Source organism: Schistocerca nitens, chromosome 2 (assembly GCF_023898315.1).
Source record: "Schistocerca nitens isolate TAMUIC-IGC-003100 chromosome 2, iqSchNite1.1, whole genome shotgun sequence".
NCBI classification, from domain to species: domain Eukaryota; kingdom Metazoa; phylum Arthropoda; class Insecta; order Orthoptera; family Acrididae; genus Schistocerca; species Schistocerca nitens.
The window spans coordinates 201,739,818-201,756,888 of record NC_064615.1 but is presented as its reverse complement, the minus strand read 5'-3'; the positions used below and the strand labels follow the sequence as shown (position 1 = coordinate 201,756,888).

The 17,071-nt window shown below is 37.7% G+C and overlaps 1 protein-coding gene across 1 annotated transcript in view; it reads left to right on the top strand.

The window, feature by feature from the left end:
* The window catches only part of LOC126235901 (tRNA-splicing endonuclease subunit Sen2), a 56,288-nt gene that overhangs the window by 17,272 nt on the left and 21,945 nt on the right, over positions 1 to 17,071 (top strand). Inside the window, exon 3 of the mRNA XM_049944845.1 lies at positions 14,937 to 15,097. Coding sequence (XP_049800802.1) covers positions 14,937 to 15,097 — 161 coding nt within the window. The remainder of the gene's footprint in view (positions 1 to 14,936; positions 15,098 to 17,071) is intronic.

Genomic DNA, 17,071 nt, shown 5'->3' with positions numbered 1-17,071 from the left:
TGTTTCTTCTATGCTGTGCTTTTCCTTCTTTTCCTAACATTCAGTAATAGGCTATTTACATATATTAAAAATATGTTTCAGATTGTTATTGTGATTGATTGTAACATTTAAGTAGCATTTACAGTCAATATTGTCACAAAATATATGTTATTTGTTTATAATTAAAGCTTAAAAATCATTAAATATCAAGATCTGGTCACATAACGAAACTATACTTGTGTTATAGGAGCATTCGCCAAAGTTGCAAGGTTTTTATGTACTTTTACTGCCAATAGTTTAGCTATATACTGATGGAAAATGCAATTACAACTTTTAAGTGACAGTAGATAGGAATTTGTGAATGTTAATAGTGAACTCTTGCGAAAGTTGATCATTTATGCTCCACCCATTTTAGAGCGGTGATATGTGCAACAAATATGTTGCTGCGGTAATGGGCTCTTGAGTCCGGTATGACCAGTGAGTGTGAGTGTTTGTGTGATATGTGCAACAATGGAAATTCTTTTCTCCCCTGCCTGCAACATCATTATATTTGATCAAAACTAAGGAATTGCAGATCTTTTGCAAATGGGTCCGTGTATTGTAACTAGATTGTTGAGTACATCATCAGCTACAACCCAAAGCACAAAAAAATTATTGTTTGTAAAACTTAATGCTGATTTGCTGTGTAGAAGACACTAAGCAGAGAGGGTGCATCTCTCAGGTGTTCTGTGGTGCAATAGATAGCAAATAGGACTGCGGTGCAACTGGTCACATTTTCGAATCCTGGAAGGGTCATATATTTTTTAAAAGTTTTACACAGAATATGAAAATAGCTTTAGCAAGAACTGATTGTATAGCAGTTGTTTTGATCAAGGGATGTCTTACATACAGCTTCACATTAGCCTAATCTGAGAACCAGACAACAGTGTGTAAAACACGCAGTGACACAAACGTAAGGGCTGTGATGTTTGTGAGTGTAAACTAACATTAGTGTCTGAAGCAGACTAACTACATCTTTATGTAAGATGATGAAACTGCAAAAGTTTAAACAATAGGGATCCTGGCTAGACAGTACGAAGGTAAAAACATAGTTCCTATAAAATAAAAAGTGTGTGGTTACATTAACTAGAATATATCTTTTTGAACATGATGTGTGTGAAGAGCAATTGCAAATATGAGTGCATGTGAACAGGAAGGAAAACACAATAATATGAGGGTAATCACAAAAGTAAGGTCTCCTATTTTTTTTATAAGTACATAGACCTGTTTATTTCTACAATGGCTTACATCAGTTCACAGCTTGAAAATTTAGCCATTTTTTGACATAATCACCATTTCTGTCGATGCATTTTCGTAGATGCTATGGCAGTTTTTGTATGCCCATATCATAACAGTTCACCACCATGCTGTTCAGAAAGCTATGAACCTCTTCTTTCACCTCGTTATTGGAGCTGAATCACTTTCCGGCCAAATGTTCTTTTAACCTAGGAAACAGGTGATAGTCACTGGGTGCCAAGTCAGGACTATAGGGTGGGTGGGTGATTATGTTCCACTGAAACTGTTGCGGTAGAGCAACGGTTCGCCGAGCGATGTATGGGCTAGCGTTGTCATCGAGAATGTGTACTCCCTTGCTCAACATTCCTCTTCTCCGGTTCTGAAATGCCCGTTTGAGTTTTTTCAGAGTCTCACAGTACCTGTCAGTTTTAATTGTGGTCCCAGCGATTCAGCTCTGACGACGAGGTGAAAGAAGAGGTTCATAACCTTCTGAACAGCATGGCGGCAAGCTGGTATGACATAGGCATACAAAAACTGCCACAGTGTCTTCAAAAATGCATTGACAGAAATGGTGATTATGTCGAAAAATAGCTAAATGTTCAAGCTGTAAACTGATGTAAACCATTTTAGAAATAAACAGGTCTATGTACTTATAAAAAAAAAGGAGACCTTACTTTTGGGATTGCCCTCGTATTCTGTTTCTGAGCAGTGTGGTGAAGTTTTGTAATTGTGATTTGGTTTTCATATGAGATGACTGTCGAGTCGTTTCACAAATAAGTTAAAATGTTCTTTCGGGTTAGATTTGAACCAGCAATCTATATGGTTATCACTCTAATTTCTGAGCTTCCAAATAACTGAGATGTAGTAAGGTAAAATGACGATCTTAAGTAGGAATCTAATTTAATTCATTGAAGTGCTATCTTTTGTTGAAAGAGCCGGAGAGCATATCTCGGAGATAAGTTAATGTTAACTTCATAGTGCAACACACATTAAGTTAGTGAATTTGTGTGTCGATGTGCTGGAAATTTGCTGGTACAGTGCAACCCCATTGTGCGCATCTTCTCACTCTCTGGAACACTCAAAAATAACTTTTCAGGAATTTTTGTTGATGTATTTGTGCAGTATGGTACTAAACACCATTTATAACCCATTTTCCGAAATGTAAATTCCAAAACAAGACATCACTGTAGATTAGCGTTATGACAGCAGGAGCGGTGAGTTAGCCAGTCACATCACAGGCGTCACTTGACTCAAATGGAGTGTTTTAGCGGGTGTTCAAATTATTTGAATTTTGTTTCCGTTTTTACAAAAGAATACTGAAATTCAAAATCAAAACAGCATTTTAGAAAATGACATAATTAATCATTTAAGACAGTTTCCAGAAAACAGTCAAATACCTTATTGTCTCTGCTCTACTGCTCTTCTCAGTATCCCTGCATTTTTCACTCTATACGTACAACTTATTTTTTCCATCCTCTTCCATGTCCACATCCCAAAGGCTTCCAGCCTTGCTCTACCTTTCTTCTTCATTGACCATGTCTCAGCACTATATAGGACACTCCATATAAAACTCTACAGTGGTTTTAGTTTCTGTGCTGCACTTCATCACTTTCTATTCTTTTTACTTGGTAATAAAGCTTTCCATGTGTTATAAAGTTTCTCTATTCAGCATTATCTTTATGCTTTCCTTTTCTTCTAGTGCCCTTGCTTTTTTTCTTTCTTTGTATTGATATTTACTCCATAGCTCTTTCACTTGGCTTCAATGACATGCTCTATCTCCTGCAACTCTTTTTCATTTGTCACTAGAAGGACAATTTCATCTGCAAACCTCAGACACTATTTTCTTGTTTCTTCAGTCCCAACCCCACCCTCTCCCGCTTGCCATCTTTTGATCACTACTCAAACGGCCTTGTCTTACTCCTTTTCATAGTTCAGTCCACCTGGTACTTTTTCCATATTAATTAAAGCCTTTGACATCGCTTTACTAACTCACAACCAAGTGGTCAGCTTTCAGCATAACCAAGACGTCGTGTTGCGCTACAAATCAGTCTGTCACCACACCCTACATTCCAAAAAATATATTTTTTGCTATATTAGATACAAAGAATATTGTCGGTGTTCTGTTTTCTTTCTGTTTGTGCATGTATGAAGTCAAATGTCACATCATTATTTTGTCATAGGATCGGTAGGCTCAATTAACTCCTTTCCCCTCTCACTCTCACTGACACTTTTTGACTTAAATGTAATGAGTTTATGTCACCAGCTTCTTTCAGTTCACTCTCTTTTCCCTTGTTATTGTTGTAAGTTAATCCCAACCCACAGTATCATAAGCCTTTTGCATGTCTATAAAACACATTTATAAGCCTTCTCCCTACTCAATAACACTCCCCCCCCCCCCCCAAAAAAATAGTAGTATCCCTATTGCAGATGTTGTACCTGTATTTCTGCTCGTCAGCCAAATTCTCCTCCATTACCTTTCCGAATATGTTATTTAAAACTTTAGCTGCATGTGAAATGAGACTAATTACTCCGTGCTTACCACAGGTGTTTAAATTATAGGCTCCCTTCTATCCTGAATTTTAATGTCCTCTTTTCAGAAGATTTTTAATAACTAACATTGATATCTAGATATTTGGTGACCAAGCTCCAAAACCTGAGAAGGAGCTGTATTTGGATTTCCCACCAAAGTATAAATAGACTATGCCCTAAAGTGGTGCACTCCATGAAATGTAAATATATAATAGTGTTTGAATAGAGGACTAATGAATTACAGCTGGAGTCTGCCACGACCTACAAATACAGTATCTAGAAATAGCAACATATCTTGTGCTGAAGTAGTATGATTATTAGTCATTGTTGTAGGTACATTGACAAACTTTGATCCCCAATGGCAGACTGAAATTTGTTTATTAAAGATCTATTCATACACTTGTATGGCCTATCATGAACTAGTACTCAGATGTGTAAAACTCATTTCAGATTGAACTAAAAAGGAAATGAAATGTTTACAGAGTAGAATAGTGGGGATGGCAACGGACATCTAGAATTAATTTACACCCTGAAGTGGAATTTGTTCTGGTTTGAAACTTGATAATAGATTAAAACTGAGTGTCAGGTGGACTCAGGTCCAGAACCACATCTCTCATAGGCACGTTTCTTACTGACTGAGCTATCCAGGTATGATTCATGACCTACCCTCACATCCGAAGTTTGTCACTAGGCCTACATCTCTCCTCAACTTGACAGCTATCCTGCATACCTTCCTACCTACTAAATAGTCACAAGCTTATTTACTGTTCTGGAGAGAGTATTTCAAATGCTGTAAAATTTCAGCTGTCGAACTCTCCAAAAAATGCATTGAAAATCTTACAAAACACATTTAGAAAATTTAAGAAACGATTTTCAAGAAGGAATCTGCATATATTCTTCAACTCCACGCACACTGGTTATTTGGAGGGCATGAATATAAGATTAAAATAATGAAAGATGCATGAAGGCATATAAGTAAACATTTTTATTGCTATCTTTGTGAATCCATATTACTGTATAAAAAGATGGATGGAATATCAGAGTTTTAACATCTCATTGGCCTTGGGATCACTGGTGGTGGAGCAGTAGTTGAGTTGCACAGTGACAGAGAAAGAAATTAACTTTGGCCTGATTGAAGGAACCATCCTGGCATTTGTTTGAAGTTAAACAACGAAAACTCCAGGTAGAAATATCGGCAATGTAGGAAAAGACAGATTACTAATTACTGTAGAGAAGTCACATTAGTACCTTTTTTGTAAATAAAACCTCCTTTTCGTGCTGCAACTTAATTTATTTTTTTCCCAGGCGCATTTTGCCTTTTTCTTGCTCTAAGGCATGTTCAGTGGGATCTATAATGATATTGTTTTGTTATTTTTAGATTATCAAACAGTTCACATCATGTTTCTTTATGTGAATAAGTAATGACTTAAAGTTTGCTGTGATCCGCATTTCCTCTCATGTGACGTGAACTGTTTGATAATCTAAAAATAACAAAACTGTATCATTATAGATTCCACTGAAGATGCCTTATAGCAAGTAAAAGACAAAATGCGCCTGGGAAAAATAAACAAGTATTTCTGTGTTTTCTGCAGAGGATGGCCACACAAACAAACTTGTTATTCACTCCACGCTAGACATTTTCATGTGGTCTGTACCAGAAATTCAGAAGACTCCAGCTGAACATCCATAAGACCACACAACACATAAAATTCAACAAAATTAGAAATTGTAACGATCTTGTGTCTAAACATATCAATGTAAAGATTAAAAACAGTTCACCCAGCACCCAACAAGCAATGCTTGACACTCAGAAAATGTGGTTAAAATATGAAATCAAATGCCTATACCCTACAAAACAAGAACTAAATTAAGAGTTATATAAGACGCATTTACAACTTGCAAACACCATTAATAGTATGACAGTTTTCTCCCATCTGCTCAACAAGGTCAAAAGGCACACAAACACTGCTGTACAAAGAATGGAAACAGTTCATAGAAGAAAGATCAACCAACTCAAAAAACTACAATACAATACCTTTACACACACGCGCAAATTCTACCCAAGATTAGTGAACCTTACAGACACAGAACTAAGCAGTAAAGAATGACAGCTGTTGGGGAAAGGATTAAAATACTATGTAAATTCAGAAACAGAGTCTTCTGAATTTTTGGTACAGACCACATGAAAATGTCTGGCGTGGAGTGAATAACAAGTTTGTTTGTGTGGCCATCCTCTGCAGAATACATAGAAAATCTAATTATAGAAATAGGAAGTGTTTTGACAAGGCAAGATAGGAATGAAACCAATAGTGTCAACATTGGACCAACTACAGAACTAGTAAAAAAGAAATACATAATATAATTACCAGTATAAAAACATAACAGCACAAAAACAACAAAAACACAGAATCTGCAACACTCAGAAAACTTAAGAGAAAACTTCAAAATGAAAATGTTTTCATTTCTAAAGCAGACAATGGGAACACAGTAGTACTGATAGACAGAGAACAATACATTGAAAAGACACAAGAAATCATCTCACAAAACAACATTACAAAATCAGACCCAACAAACAGATTCCAGACAAAAGTAAAAAACACTGAAAAATGTAGACATCATACTGGATAACATGGAGAAATGAAAGTTGGCACAAATTAATCCCACTGCACATGTCCTCCGAAGCCAACCAAAGATCCACAAACAAAATCTTCCTGTGAGACTAGGATTCCAGAAAATTCCCCACATACCAGCTTGCAGAATACATGTAAAAATTACTGCCAGAAAATTTCAAAGTACAAGAACACAGAACCATTAAAACACTACACAACTAATACAACAAATAAATATATAAAAATCCCAGACAAAGCAATGCTACTCTCATTTGATGTAGAAAACATGTGTTCCAAGATACCAGTACCAGAAACAATAGAAATCATAGATAAGAACCTGAAAACTTAGTCAACTCCCCGATGAACGGATTAAGGAAGCTCATAACAGAACAGAATTAGTTCCAATTCTATCATGAATTTTATTTACTAGAAGAGGGATTACCAATGGTGTCCCCAGTTTCAGGAGCCTTAGCAAATATTTTTGTAAATCACAATTTAACAGGTCATTTTCACAAAAATACTAGCAAAAGAATACAACATACTGTATTGGCTCAAGTATATGGATGACATCCGTTGCTTAACAGATTAACCACAAACAAAAATTGAAAAACTACACACTGACATCAAGAAGGGACATAAAAATATAAAATTCACAATTGACAGAGAACAGAATAACTAAATTAACTTTCTGGATACAACAATCAAAAAACAAAACAATAAGCATATGTTTGAAATTTAGCGTAAACCCGCAGCAGTGGACATTATCATTCCCCAATCCTCGAACCACCCACTCTCAAAATAGCAAGCAGCACTTTGACACATGCTCCATAGATTCAACACAGTGCCATTCACAAAAGAAAACTACAAAAAACTGGATATAATAATGCAGATGGCACAAAACAGCGGTTGCAGTAGTAACATAGTCACAAATCTAAACAACAAAATTAAAATAAAGCAGAAAGCACCAAGCCACAGACAACAACACAACAGAACCAAACACAAACACACATTATCATAACACCTAGACAGAATAATCAGAAGAAGATGAAAGAAAACACAAGAATGACATAAAAACACGAACTCGCACATAAAATCACCAACATTTTCAAAAGACAGGGGATAAATGTAGCATACACAACAGACAATTCTATACAAAAATTACACTCCAAAACTGACAAAAAACGGAGACATAGCTCAGAAAGCAGGTATATATCAACTAGTGAACACTTGTGAAGACAAATAAATGGGACAAACAGGTAGAACATTCGATGTCAGATACAAAGAACATATGAGAGCTTAGAAGTATGGGACAAACCACACCACATTTGCAGAACACCTAAGAGAACGTAACCACAAACCAACCACTAGAGAACAAGACATGAAACTAACTAGAATCAACAATAAAAAACATCTCCTAACCCTGTAAGAAAACTTACCACATACAGAAAATCAAGGCAAAAGTTGTTGGTTTTGAATATACACTTTGTTAGGGTGGTGATACGTAGATAAACAACCAAAGAGGAGGGAACACATAATGAAGTTACAATATTCACATTGTTAAAAGCACAGTGTTTGAACAAATAGCTATATCTAGTAGCAAAAGAATAATAGTACACCACAAAAAAGGAGGAGAAACATGGTGAACAGTGTGAAAAAGTTCAGAATACAAAATTGTACTTGTTGTTGTTGTTGTTGTTGTAGTCTTCAGTCCACAGACTGGATTGATGCAACTCTCCATGCTACTCTATCCTGTGCAAGGTTCTTCATCTCCAGTACCTACTGCAACCTACATCCTTCTGAATCTGTTTAGGGTATTCGTCTCTTGGTCTCCCTCTACGATTCTTACCCTCCACGCTGCTTTCCAATACTAAATTGGTGATCCCTTGATGGCTCAGTATATGCCCTACCAACCGTTCCCTTCTTTTAGCCAAGTTGTGCCACAAATTTCCCTTCTCTCCAATTCTATTCAATACCTCCTCATTAGTTATGTTATCTACCCATCTAATCTTCAGCATTCTTCTGTAGCACCACATTTCGAAAGCTTCTATTTCTTCTTGTCCAAACTATTTATCGTCCATGTTTCACATCCATACATGGCAACACTCCATACAAATACTTTCAGAAATAACTTCGTGGCACTTAAATCTATACTTGATGTTAACAAATTTCTCTTCTTCAGAAACACTTTCCTTGCCATTGCCTGTCTACATTTTATACCCTCTCTACTTGGACCGTCATCAGTTATTTTGCTCCCCCAATAGCAAAACTCCTTTACTACTTTAAGCGTCTCATTTCCTAATCTAATTCCCGCAGCATCACCCGATTTCATTCAACTACATTCCATTATCCTCATTTTGCTTTTGTTGATGTTCATCTTATATCCTCCTTTCAAGACCATGTCCATTCCATTCAGCTGCTCTTCCAGGTCCTTTGCTGCCTCTGACAGAACTACAATGTCATCGGCAAACCTCAAAGTTTTTATTTCTTCTCCATGGATTTTAATGCCTACTCCGAACTTTTCTTTTGTTTCCTTTACTGCTTGCTCAATATACAGATTGAATAACATCGGGGAGAGACTACAACCCTGTCTCACTCCTTTCCCAACCACTGCTTCCCTTTCATGCCTCTCGACTCATAACTGCCATCTGGTTTCTGTACAAATTGTAAATAGCCTTTCGCTCCCTGTATTTTACACCTGCCACCTATAGAATTTGAAAGAGAGTGTTCCAGTCAACATTGTCAAAAGCTTTCTCTAAGTCTACAAATGCTAGAAATGTAGGTTTCCCTTTCCTTAATGTTTCTTCTAAGATAAGTCGTAGGGTCAGTATTGCCTCACGTGTTCCAACATTTCTATGGAATTCAAACTGATCTTCCCCGTGGTCAGCTGCTACCAGTTTTTCCATTCATCTCTAAAGAATTTGTGTTAGTATTTTGCAGCTGTGACTTATTAAACTGATAATTCAGTAATTTTCACATCTGTCAACACCTGCTTTCTTTGGGATTGGAATTATTATATTCTTCTTGAAGTCTGAGGGAATTCCGCCCGTCTCTTACATCTTGCTCACCATACGCAGTATCATATCTCCCATTTCATCTTGATCTACCTCCTCTTCCATTTCCATAATATTGTCCTCAAGAACATCGCCCCTGTTTAGACCCTCTATATACTCCTTCCACCTTTCTGCTTTCTCTTCTTTGATTAGAACTGGGTTTCCATCTGAGCTCTTGATATTCATACAAGTGGTTCTCTTTTCTCCAAAGGTCTCTTTAATTTTCCTGTAGGCAGTATCCATCTTACCCCTAGTAATACATGCCTCTACATCCTTACATTTGTCCTCTAGCCATCCCTGCTTAGCCATTTAGCACTTCCTGTCGATCTCATTTTTGAGACGTTTGTATTTCTTTTTACCTGCTTCACTTACTGCATTTTTGTATTTTCTCCTTTCATCAATTAAATTCAGTATCTCTTCTGCTACCCAAGGATTTCTATTAGCCCACGTCTTTTCCCTTCCTTAATCTTTCCTCTAAGATAAGTCGTAGAGTCAGTATTGCCTCACGTGTTCCAATATTTCTACGGAATCCAAACTGATCCCCCCCGAGGTCGGCCTCCAGCAGTTTTTTCATTCGTCTGTAAAGAATTCATGTTAGTATTTTGCAGCCGTGGCTTATTAAACTGATAATTCGATAATTTTCACATCTGTCAACACCTGCTTTCTTTGGGATTGGAATTATTATATTCTTCTTGAAGTCTGAGGATATTTCGCCTGTCTTATGCATCTTGCAAACCAGATGGTAGAGTTATGCTAGGCCTGGCTCTCCCAAGGCTGTCAGTAGTTGGAATGGAATGTTGTCTACTCCCAGGGCCTTGTTTCGACTCAGGTCTTTCAGTGCTCTATCAAACTCTTCACTCAGTATCATATCTCCTATTTCATCTTCATCTACATTCTCTTCCATTTCTATAATATTGTCCTCAAGAACATTGCCCTTGTATAGATTCTCTATATACTCCTTCCACCTTTCTGCTTTCCCTTCTTTGCTTATAACTGGGTTTCCATCTGAGCTCTTGATATTCATGCAAGTGGTTCACTTTTCTCCAAAGGTCTCTCTAATTTTCCTGTAGGCAGTATCCATCTTACCCCTAGTAATACGTGCCTCTACATCCTTAACATTTGTCCTCTAGCCATCCCTGCTTAGCCATTTTGCACTTCCTGTCGATCTCATTTTTGAGATGTTTGTATTTCTTTTTGCCTGCTTCACTTACTGCATTTTTGTATTTTCTCCTTTCATCGGTTAAATTCAATATTTCTTCTGTTACCCAAGGATTTCTATTAGCCCTCATCTTTTTACCTACTTGATCCTCTGCTACCTTCACTATTTCGTCTCTCAAAGCTACCCATTCTTCTTGTACTGTATTTCTTTCCCTCATTCTTGTCAATCATTCCCTAATGCTCTCCCTGAAACACCCTACAACCTCTGGTTCTTTCAGTTTATCCAGGTCCCATCTCCTCAAATTCCCACCTTTTTGCAGTTTCTTCAGTTTTAATCTGCAGTTCATAACCAATAGATTATGGTCAGAGTCCACATCTGCCCCTGGAAATGTCTTACAATTTTAATCCTGGTTCCTGAATCTCTGTCTTACTATTATATAATCTATCTGATACCTTTTAGTATCTCCAGGGTTCTTCCATGTATACAACATTCTTTCATGATTCTTGAACCAAGTGTTAGTTATGCTCTGTGCAAAATTCTACCATTCGGCTTCCTCTTGCATTTCTTAGCCCCAATCCATATTCACCTACTATGTTTCCTTCTCTTCCTTTTGCTACTGTCGAATTCCAGTCACCCATGACTATTAAATTTTCATCTCCCTCCACTACCTAAATAATTTCTTTTATCTCATCATACATTTCATTAATTTCTTCATCATCTGCAGAGCTAGTTGGCATATAAACTTGTACTACTGTAGTAGGCGTGGGCTTCGTGTCTATCTTGGCCACAATAATGGGTTCACTATGCTGTTTGTAGTAGCTTACCCGCACTCCTATTTTTTTATTCATTATTAAACCTACTCCTGCATTACCCCTATTTGATTTTGTATTTATAACCCTGTAATCACCTGACCAAAAGTTTTGTTCCTCCTGCCACCGAACTTCACTAATTCCCACTATATCTAACTTTAACCTATCCTTTTTAAATTTTCTAACCTACCTGCCCGATTAAGGGATCTGACATTCCATGCTCCGATCTGTGGAACACCAGTTTCCTTTCTCCTTACGCTTCGGAAATAAAGTTGTAGTGCAACCTCCAGACCAGATGAGAGGAAACACAGATCACAGCAAACTATGAGTAATAACTTATTTACATAAAAAATGCATGAACTGTTTGATAATCTAAAAATAACAAAAACTGTATTATTATATGTCCCACTGAAGATGCCTTCGAGCAAGAAAATGATGAAATGCGTCTGGGAAAAATGAATTAAGTTGCAGCAAGAAAAGGCAGTTTTATTTACAAAACAAGTATTTCTGTGCTTGCTGAAGATGGCCAAACAAACAAACTTGTTAAGACACATGAAGTGGCAAACAGGCACAATTAAAAGACACTTAACATCAAGTTTTCAGCCACAGCCTTCATCATCAAAAAAGAAACACACACCATTCATACACACAAGCCAGTGCACTTCGTGCACATATGACCACCAACTCCAGTATCTTGGGAATGAATGTAGCAATCATGTGGCAAGCAGTTGTCTGTAGGTGGGGGGGAATGGATACTAACTTACAGGTGGGGAGAGAGATTAACACTGTCTGGTGGAGTGTGCAGAGACTAGAATACCAACAGGCACAGTGTCAGGAGGTTGGGGACAGGGAGGTGGGGAAAAAAGGAGCGAAAAAGAGATGAGTGGGGAAAGATGAGTAGGTGCGTTGACAGAGGATGGCAAATAAACAGAGCGGGAGATGAGAATGGGGAGGAGATGATTTGACAAGAGGGGATGGAAACTGTTGGGTAGAGGGTTTGTGGACAGTATGTTACCATAGGTTGAGACCAGGATAATTTTGAGAGCGGAGAGTTTTTTGCAAGGGTTATTGCCGTCTGTGCAGTTCAGACAAGCTGGTGGTGGAGGGGATTCAGGTGGCTCGGGTAGTGAAGCAGTCACTGAAATTAAGTATGTTATGTTCAGCTGCTTGTTGTGTCACATAGTGGTCTACTTTGATCTTGGCTATAGTTTGGTGGTGGCCGTTCATCCAGGTGGACGGCTGGTTGATAGTCATACCAATAGAAAAGGCTATGGAGTGATTGCAGCAGAACTGGTAAATGACATGGCTGCTTTCACTGGTGGCCCCGCCCCTGATGGGGTACGATAAACCTGTGACAGGACTGGAATAGTAAGTGCTGGGTGGTTGGATTGTGTAGGTCTTGCACCTGGATCTTATTATTTCCCCATATTCCATAGACACCACAAAGAACACCTTTATGGATGTGGACTGACAAGAAAACATCACCAGGTTGACCTCATATTTTAAGCAGAATAAAGCACACTTGCAAGATACCAGCTGCAGCAGTCTGTCCTGCATTAAAATTTGGGCCATAATTCTGATAGTACTCAGTTATGACCTTCTGAAAGTACAGTTTTTAAACTTTTGCGCACGCTGTATGTTTGTTACTCGCTCCACCCCACTGCAGCCACTGAATGCCCGAGTGTGAAGTAATGGGCAATGGAGTGAGAGAGAGATTTGTACATTGTTAACGAGCTTTGTTCATTGTGTCAAAATGTGCAGTTTCTAACCTGTAGCTGGTGCCAGAAAGCACTCTATTTTGCTGTGCTTAACCCCTTCATCTCTACAATTTGTTACTTATTTTCCCAGCTACTGATGATTTATCTTTCATCCATGCTTTTATTTTCTTTTAGAACTTTGCTTATGTTTGACCTGTTAACTGGCCTTCCTGCCTACCCATGTTTTCTCGCCATTTACTTGTTAGAATTACACTGTTGGTTTTCCTGATGCACTTTCCTGGTATGCTCTGGGACACTGTGCCCTATGTATCTTCCTTTTTCCATGGTGGAAACAAAACAGTGTATTTGCTAATACCTGTTTAGATTTTCATTCTGTGGGAAAAGGAGAGGGACACAAATATGTTGTGGAAAATCATGAAGATAAAAAATAAAACGATTACAGCATGATACCCAGAAAATATGTTGCCTATTTGTCCAGGGAATTGATTTGGTTCAATTTGCAATCAGTCTCTTTCATTAAATTGTGATCTGTTATATACTTACAATTGAGAGATACTCAGTAAATTGCTTTAGTTATTATGTGAGTCTTTATTAACCCTGCTGTTCTGTTTGAGTCTATATGATCGAAATGGTTATAAATTTCATTTCTTATTATTTAAATATCAAAATAACTTTATGAAATTTGGTGACTTCTGAAAATGCAAGGGCAGTAAGTTGTTAAAACATTTTAAATCATCTGGTCATAAACCATAAGTGTTACATATGAAATGTTTTGGTCAGTGTGACCCAACATTAATATGATTACTCTAAAGTCAAATACTTTCTGCTTGTCTCATATTTTATAGTAGTAATGACTTTCATTGTTCATACTTACTCTCAACATTCAACAAGTCAAGAAAGGTACTGCATTTACAACAATGGAATTGTCATTACGTCTCGTCAACTGTTCGAATTATCTGTTGTTTCTGCTCAGTTTGTGTTCTCTATTGTTTGTGATCAGTCTGAATTGTGACATCATGATGGTTACATCATTGACTGACGCTTAGTTGGAAATATTAGTACATAGCTCAACAGACGAAGGATCACTTTACGAGTTCAAAGACCATGTCAGTAATGGACCTCAGAGTGAGTATTCTGATGACATTGACGACAGTCCACAGTCTGTTCAAAGTAATGTACAGACTTCTGGTTCTAAAAATGGGAATATAGAATGGCAGTTTCAACCACCAGCACAACACAGTCGCCTACTTGCTTTGAACGTCATCAGGAGTACCCTGGGAGTTACTAGGTATGGAAGCAGCGCAGTAAGTGATGTAGAAAGTTCATTTGAAATATTATTTTCTACAGCACTTCAGAATGAAATAATAGAGGTGACAAATATTGAGGGATAATGAGTTTATAGTTAACAATGGACAAACATGGATGATTATCTTTTTCACTCATACTTGGGACTCCTACTCCTTTCGGGTGTGTATTGCTCACATGAGGAATCTACAAAAAGTTCGTGGGATGAGGATACTGAGCGAAACATATTTCTAGCAACCATGTCCCTAGAAACATTCTACATGTCACCTGTCTTGCGATTTAATAAGTCCTCAAGAGAGGAAAGACGACGTACTGATAAACTCTTCACAATTCACAGTATGTGGGAGAAGTGATTAGAAGTCCTTCCTAAATGGTATAGTTCACATTGACCTGAACAGTACATTTTTATAGTAAAAATGAACAGAACAGCAGGGTTAATAATAATTTAGTGCCCTCTATTCCATCAGAATATTAACAGTAATGCATTGTTCTCTACTTTTCAGTACTGTACAAGGAAGGCCCTCCATTCTATCATGCATCGTACATTGTTCTGGTAGAAGTACTACGGCAAGCTGACTTGGGCAGGAGCTCTTCACACAATCGCCGGTCAATCTCTTGGCCATTGCTGTTTGGGGTTAATCGTCTTGCTGAAACTGTTGGCAAAGTCAGTACCATAACAAATTTTTATTTTATTGTAATTCATATGGGTCACATTAGGTGTACTGCGATGTCCCAAGTCGAAGATAAGCAGTAGAGTAACGGAAGATAATACTGAGCATATAGTAGAGGCATTGAATGGCAAATAAGCACATTAAAAAAACTGGGACATCGTAGCTGATCTTGTGAACTGAGTTCTTTCTCAGAATGCACATACCCGAAGAATGCTTGTCCTGGTTATGCGGTCTGTGTATTCTTTGAAGAAGGGAGGTTCGTAAGGTTAGCTGTTATATATCAGCACTTATGTATGTTTCTGTCTGCTACTCAGTGCAGTTGTTATTAATTTCATTGCTTATAGTTCAGATTTCTTGTAGGTGAACATATTGTGTCATTTTGAATACTAAGCATTTTTATTCAGTGTATGAAAAATAAATCAGTGGTGCTACCAGATATGAGGTGGTCACAAAGAATTGTAATTGTAACTCTGAAGTGAGAGCCACCTCATATGGCCACACAGTACATCTGCATTGTATGGTTGGTAATTATTATCTGTACTTGTGCTCTTGTTTAATTTTTTACTTCCATTTCGCCTGCAGACTTAAATATGAAGAACTTATAAAACTCAGGCATAATTTGGTTAGAAACTTCATTTTTGGCCGTACATCAGCAGATGGGAAGGTTTTGCATTTTAGAATTTGGTTTCTAAATCTGTGTTACCGTCATGGAATAGAGCTGCTCGGGGGAACACAATGGTAAGCGCCATGACACCACCTGTGGGATGCACAATGCAGTAAACTTACTAGTAGTTCCAAATTCACTCACCAGGAGTCAGGGCTGAGCTTAATGGTAAGCGCCACTGTCCGTCTGTTGCGGAAACATAATGGTAAGTGACAGAGAGAATCGCGGCAAGTAAAAACATCTCCGAGATTATGGCAACAGTGAACATGGCAGAAGACGAGAAATATACTTCCAGTGATACTAATATCTGCGAGAGGGATCCAGAATACATTCCTAACGATTCAGATGAATCAGAGGTATGTTATTTTGTAAATATATTGTCTTTAGTACGTTTGACGAACATAATGGTAAGTGACAAACTGCCTATTGGCTTCTGTCTCGGGTTCTAACAATTTTGTATAATGGTAAGTGCACGTACATACCATTATGTTCCTTAAGTACGTTAATTTTGAGGTTATTTTAGAATGGCTACATTTTTTTGGCTAAGTGGTGTGTGAATGCGCATTTCTCATTTATATTGTTACATGTAATAATAATAATAATGGTAACGGTAGTAGTAGTTTTCGTTGTTATACAGGTTAATAGCAAATCAGATCATATTGCCCAAAACAACTAACAGTGTATCGCTCCTGCAGAAACCATTCAGGAACAGACAAAGAGGTCGTCTCGGAAAAGGTGCTGCTGTGGCCAAAATAAGAACTGGAACATGGTACTGTTTTGGAAATATCTAATTTCAACTGGTAGATTTCCTGTGATTGATCACCACTTCCCCTTGAGCGGGCACATAATGTTGCCATCCGATAGAGATTTCGCAACAATTGAAAATTACATTCGCCGAGAAGTACAAGATGTGTACAGTCCAGATCAGTGGTGCGAGATCATCAAGAAGTCGGCTAAGAAGAATCCATTGCTTGTATATAATATGAAAAGAGAGGATTTCTATCAAATACGATACTCTAAAGAAGCGTTTGTCTTCAGAAAGAAGACAGTTGATGGTCGAGATGTCAACCTAAGGAAAGTATGTAGGTGGAAGGTGACCTCCGAATATCCATCATCTTTATTCATCAGCGAGACATTTTGTCATGACATTTGGCATGAAAGAAGCTTCAGGAAACTTGGAAGGCAAGGACCAGTTCCTATGCTTCGACTTAAATACAATAGGCAAAGGCTTATTGAAAAGAAGAAAGTTGCTGACTTCCTGTCACTCCTAAATTACATATCTCCTGTCCACCATGGATTTATT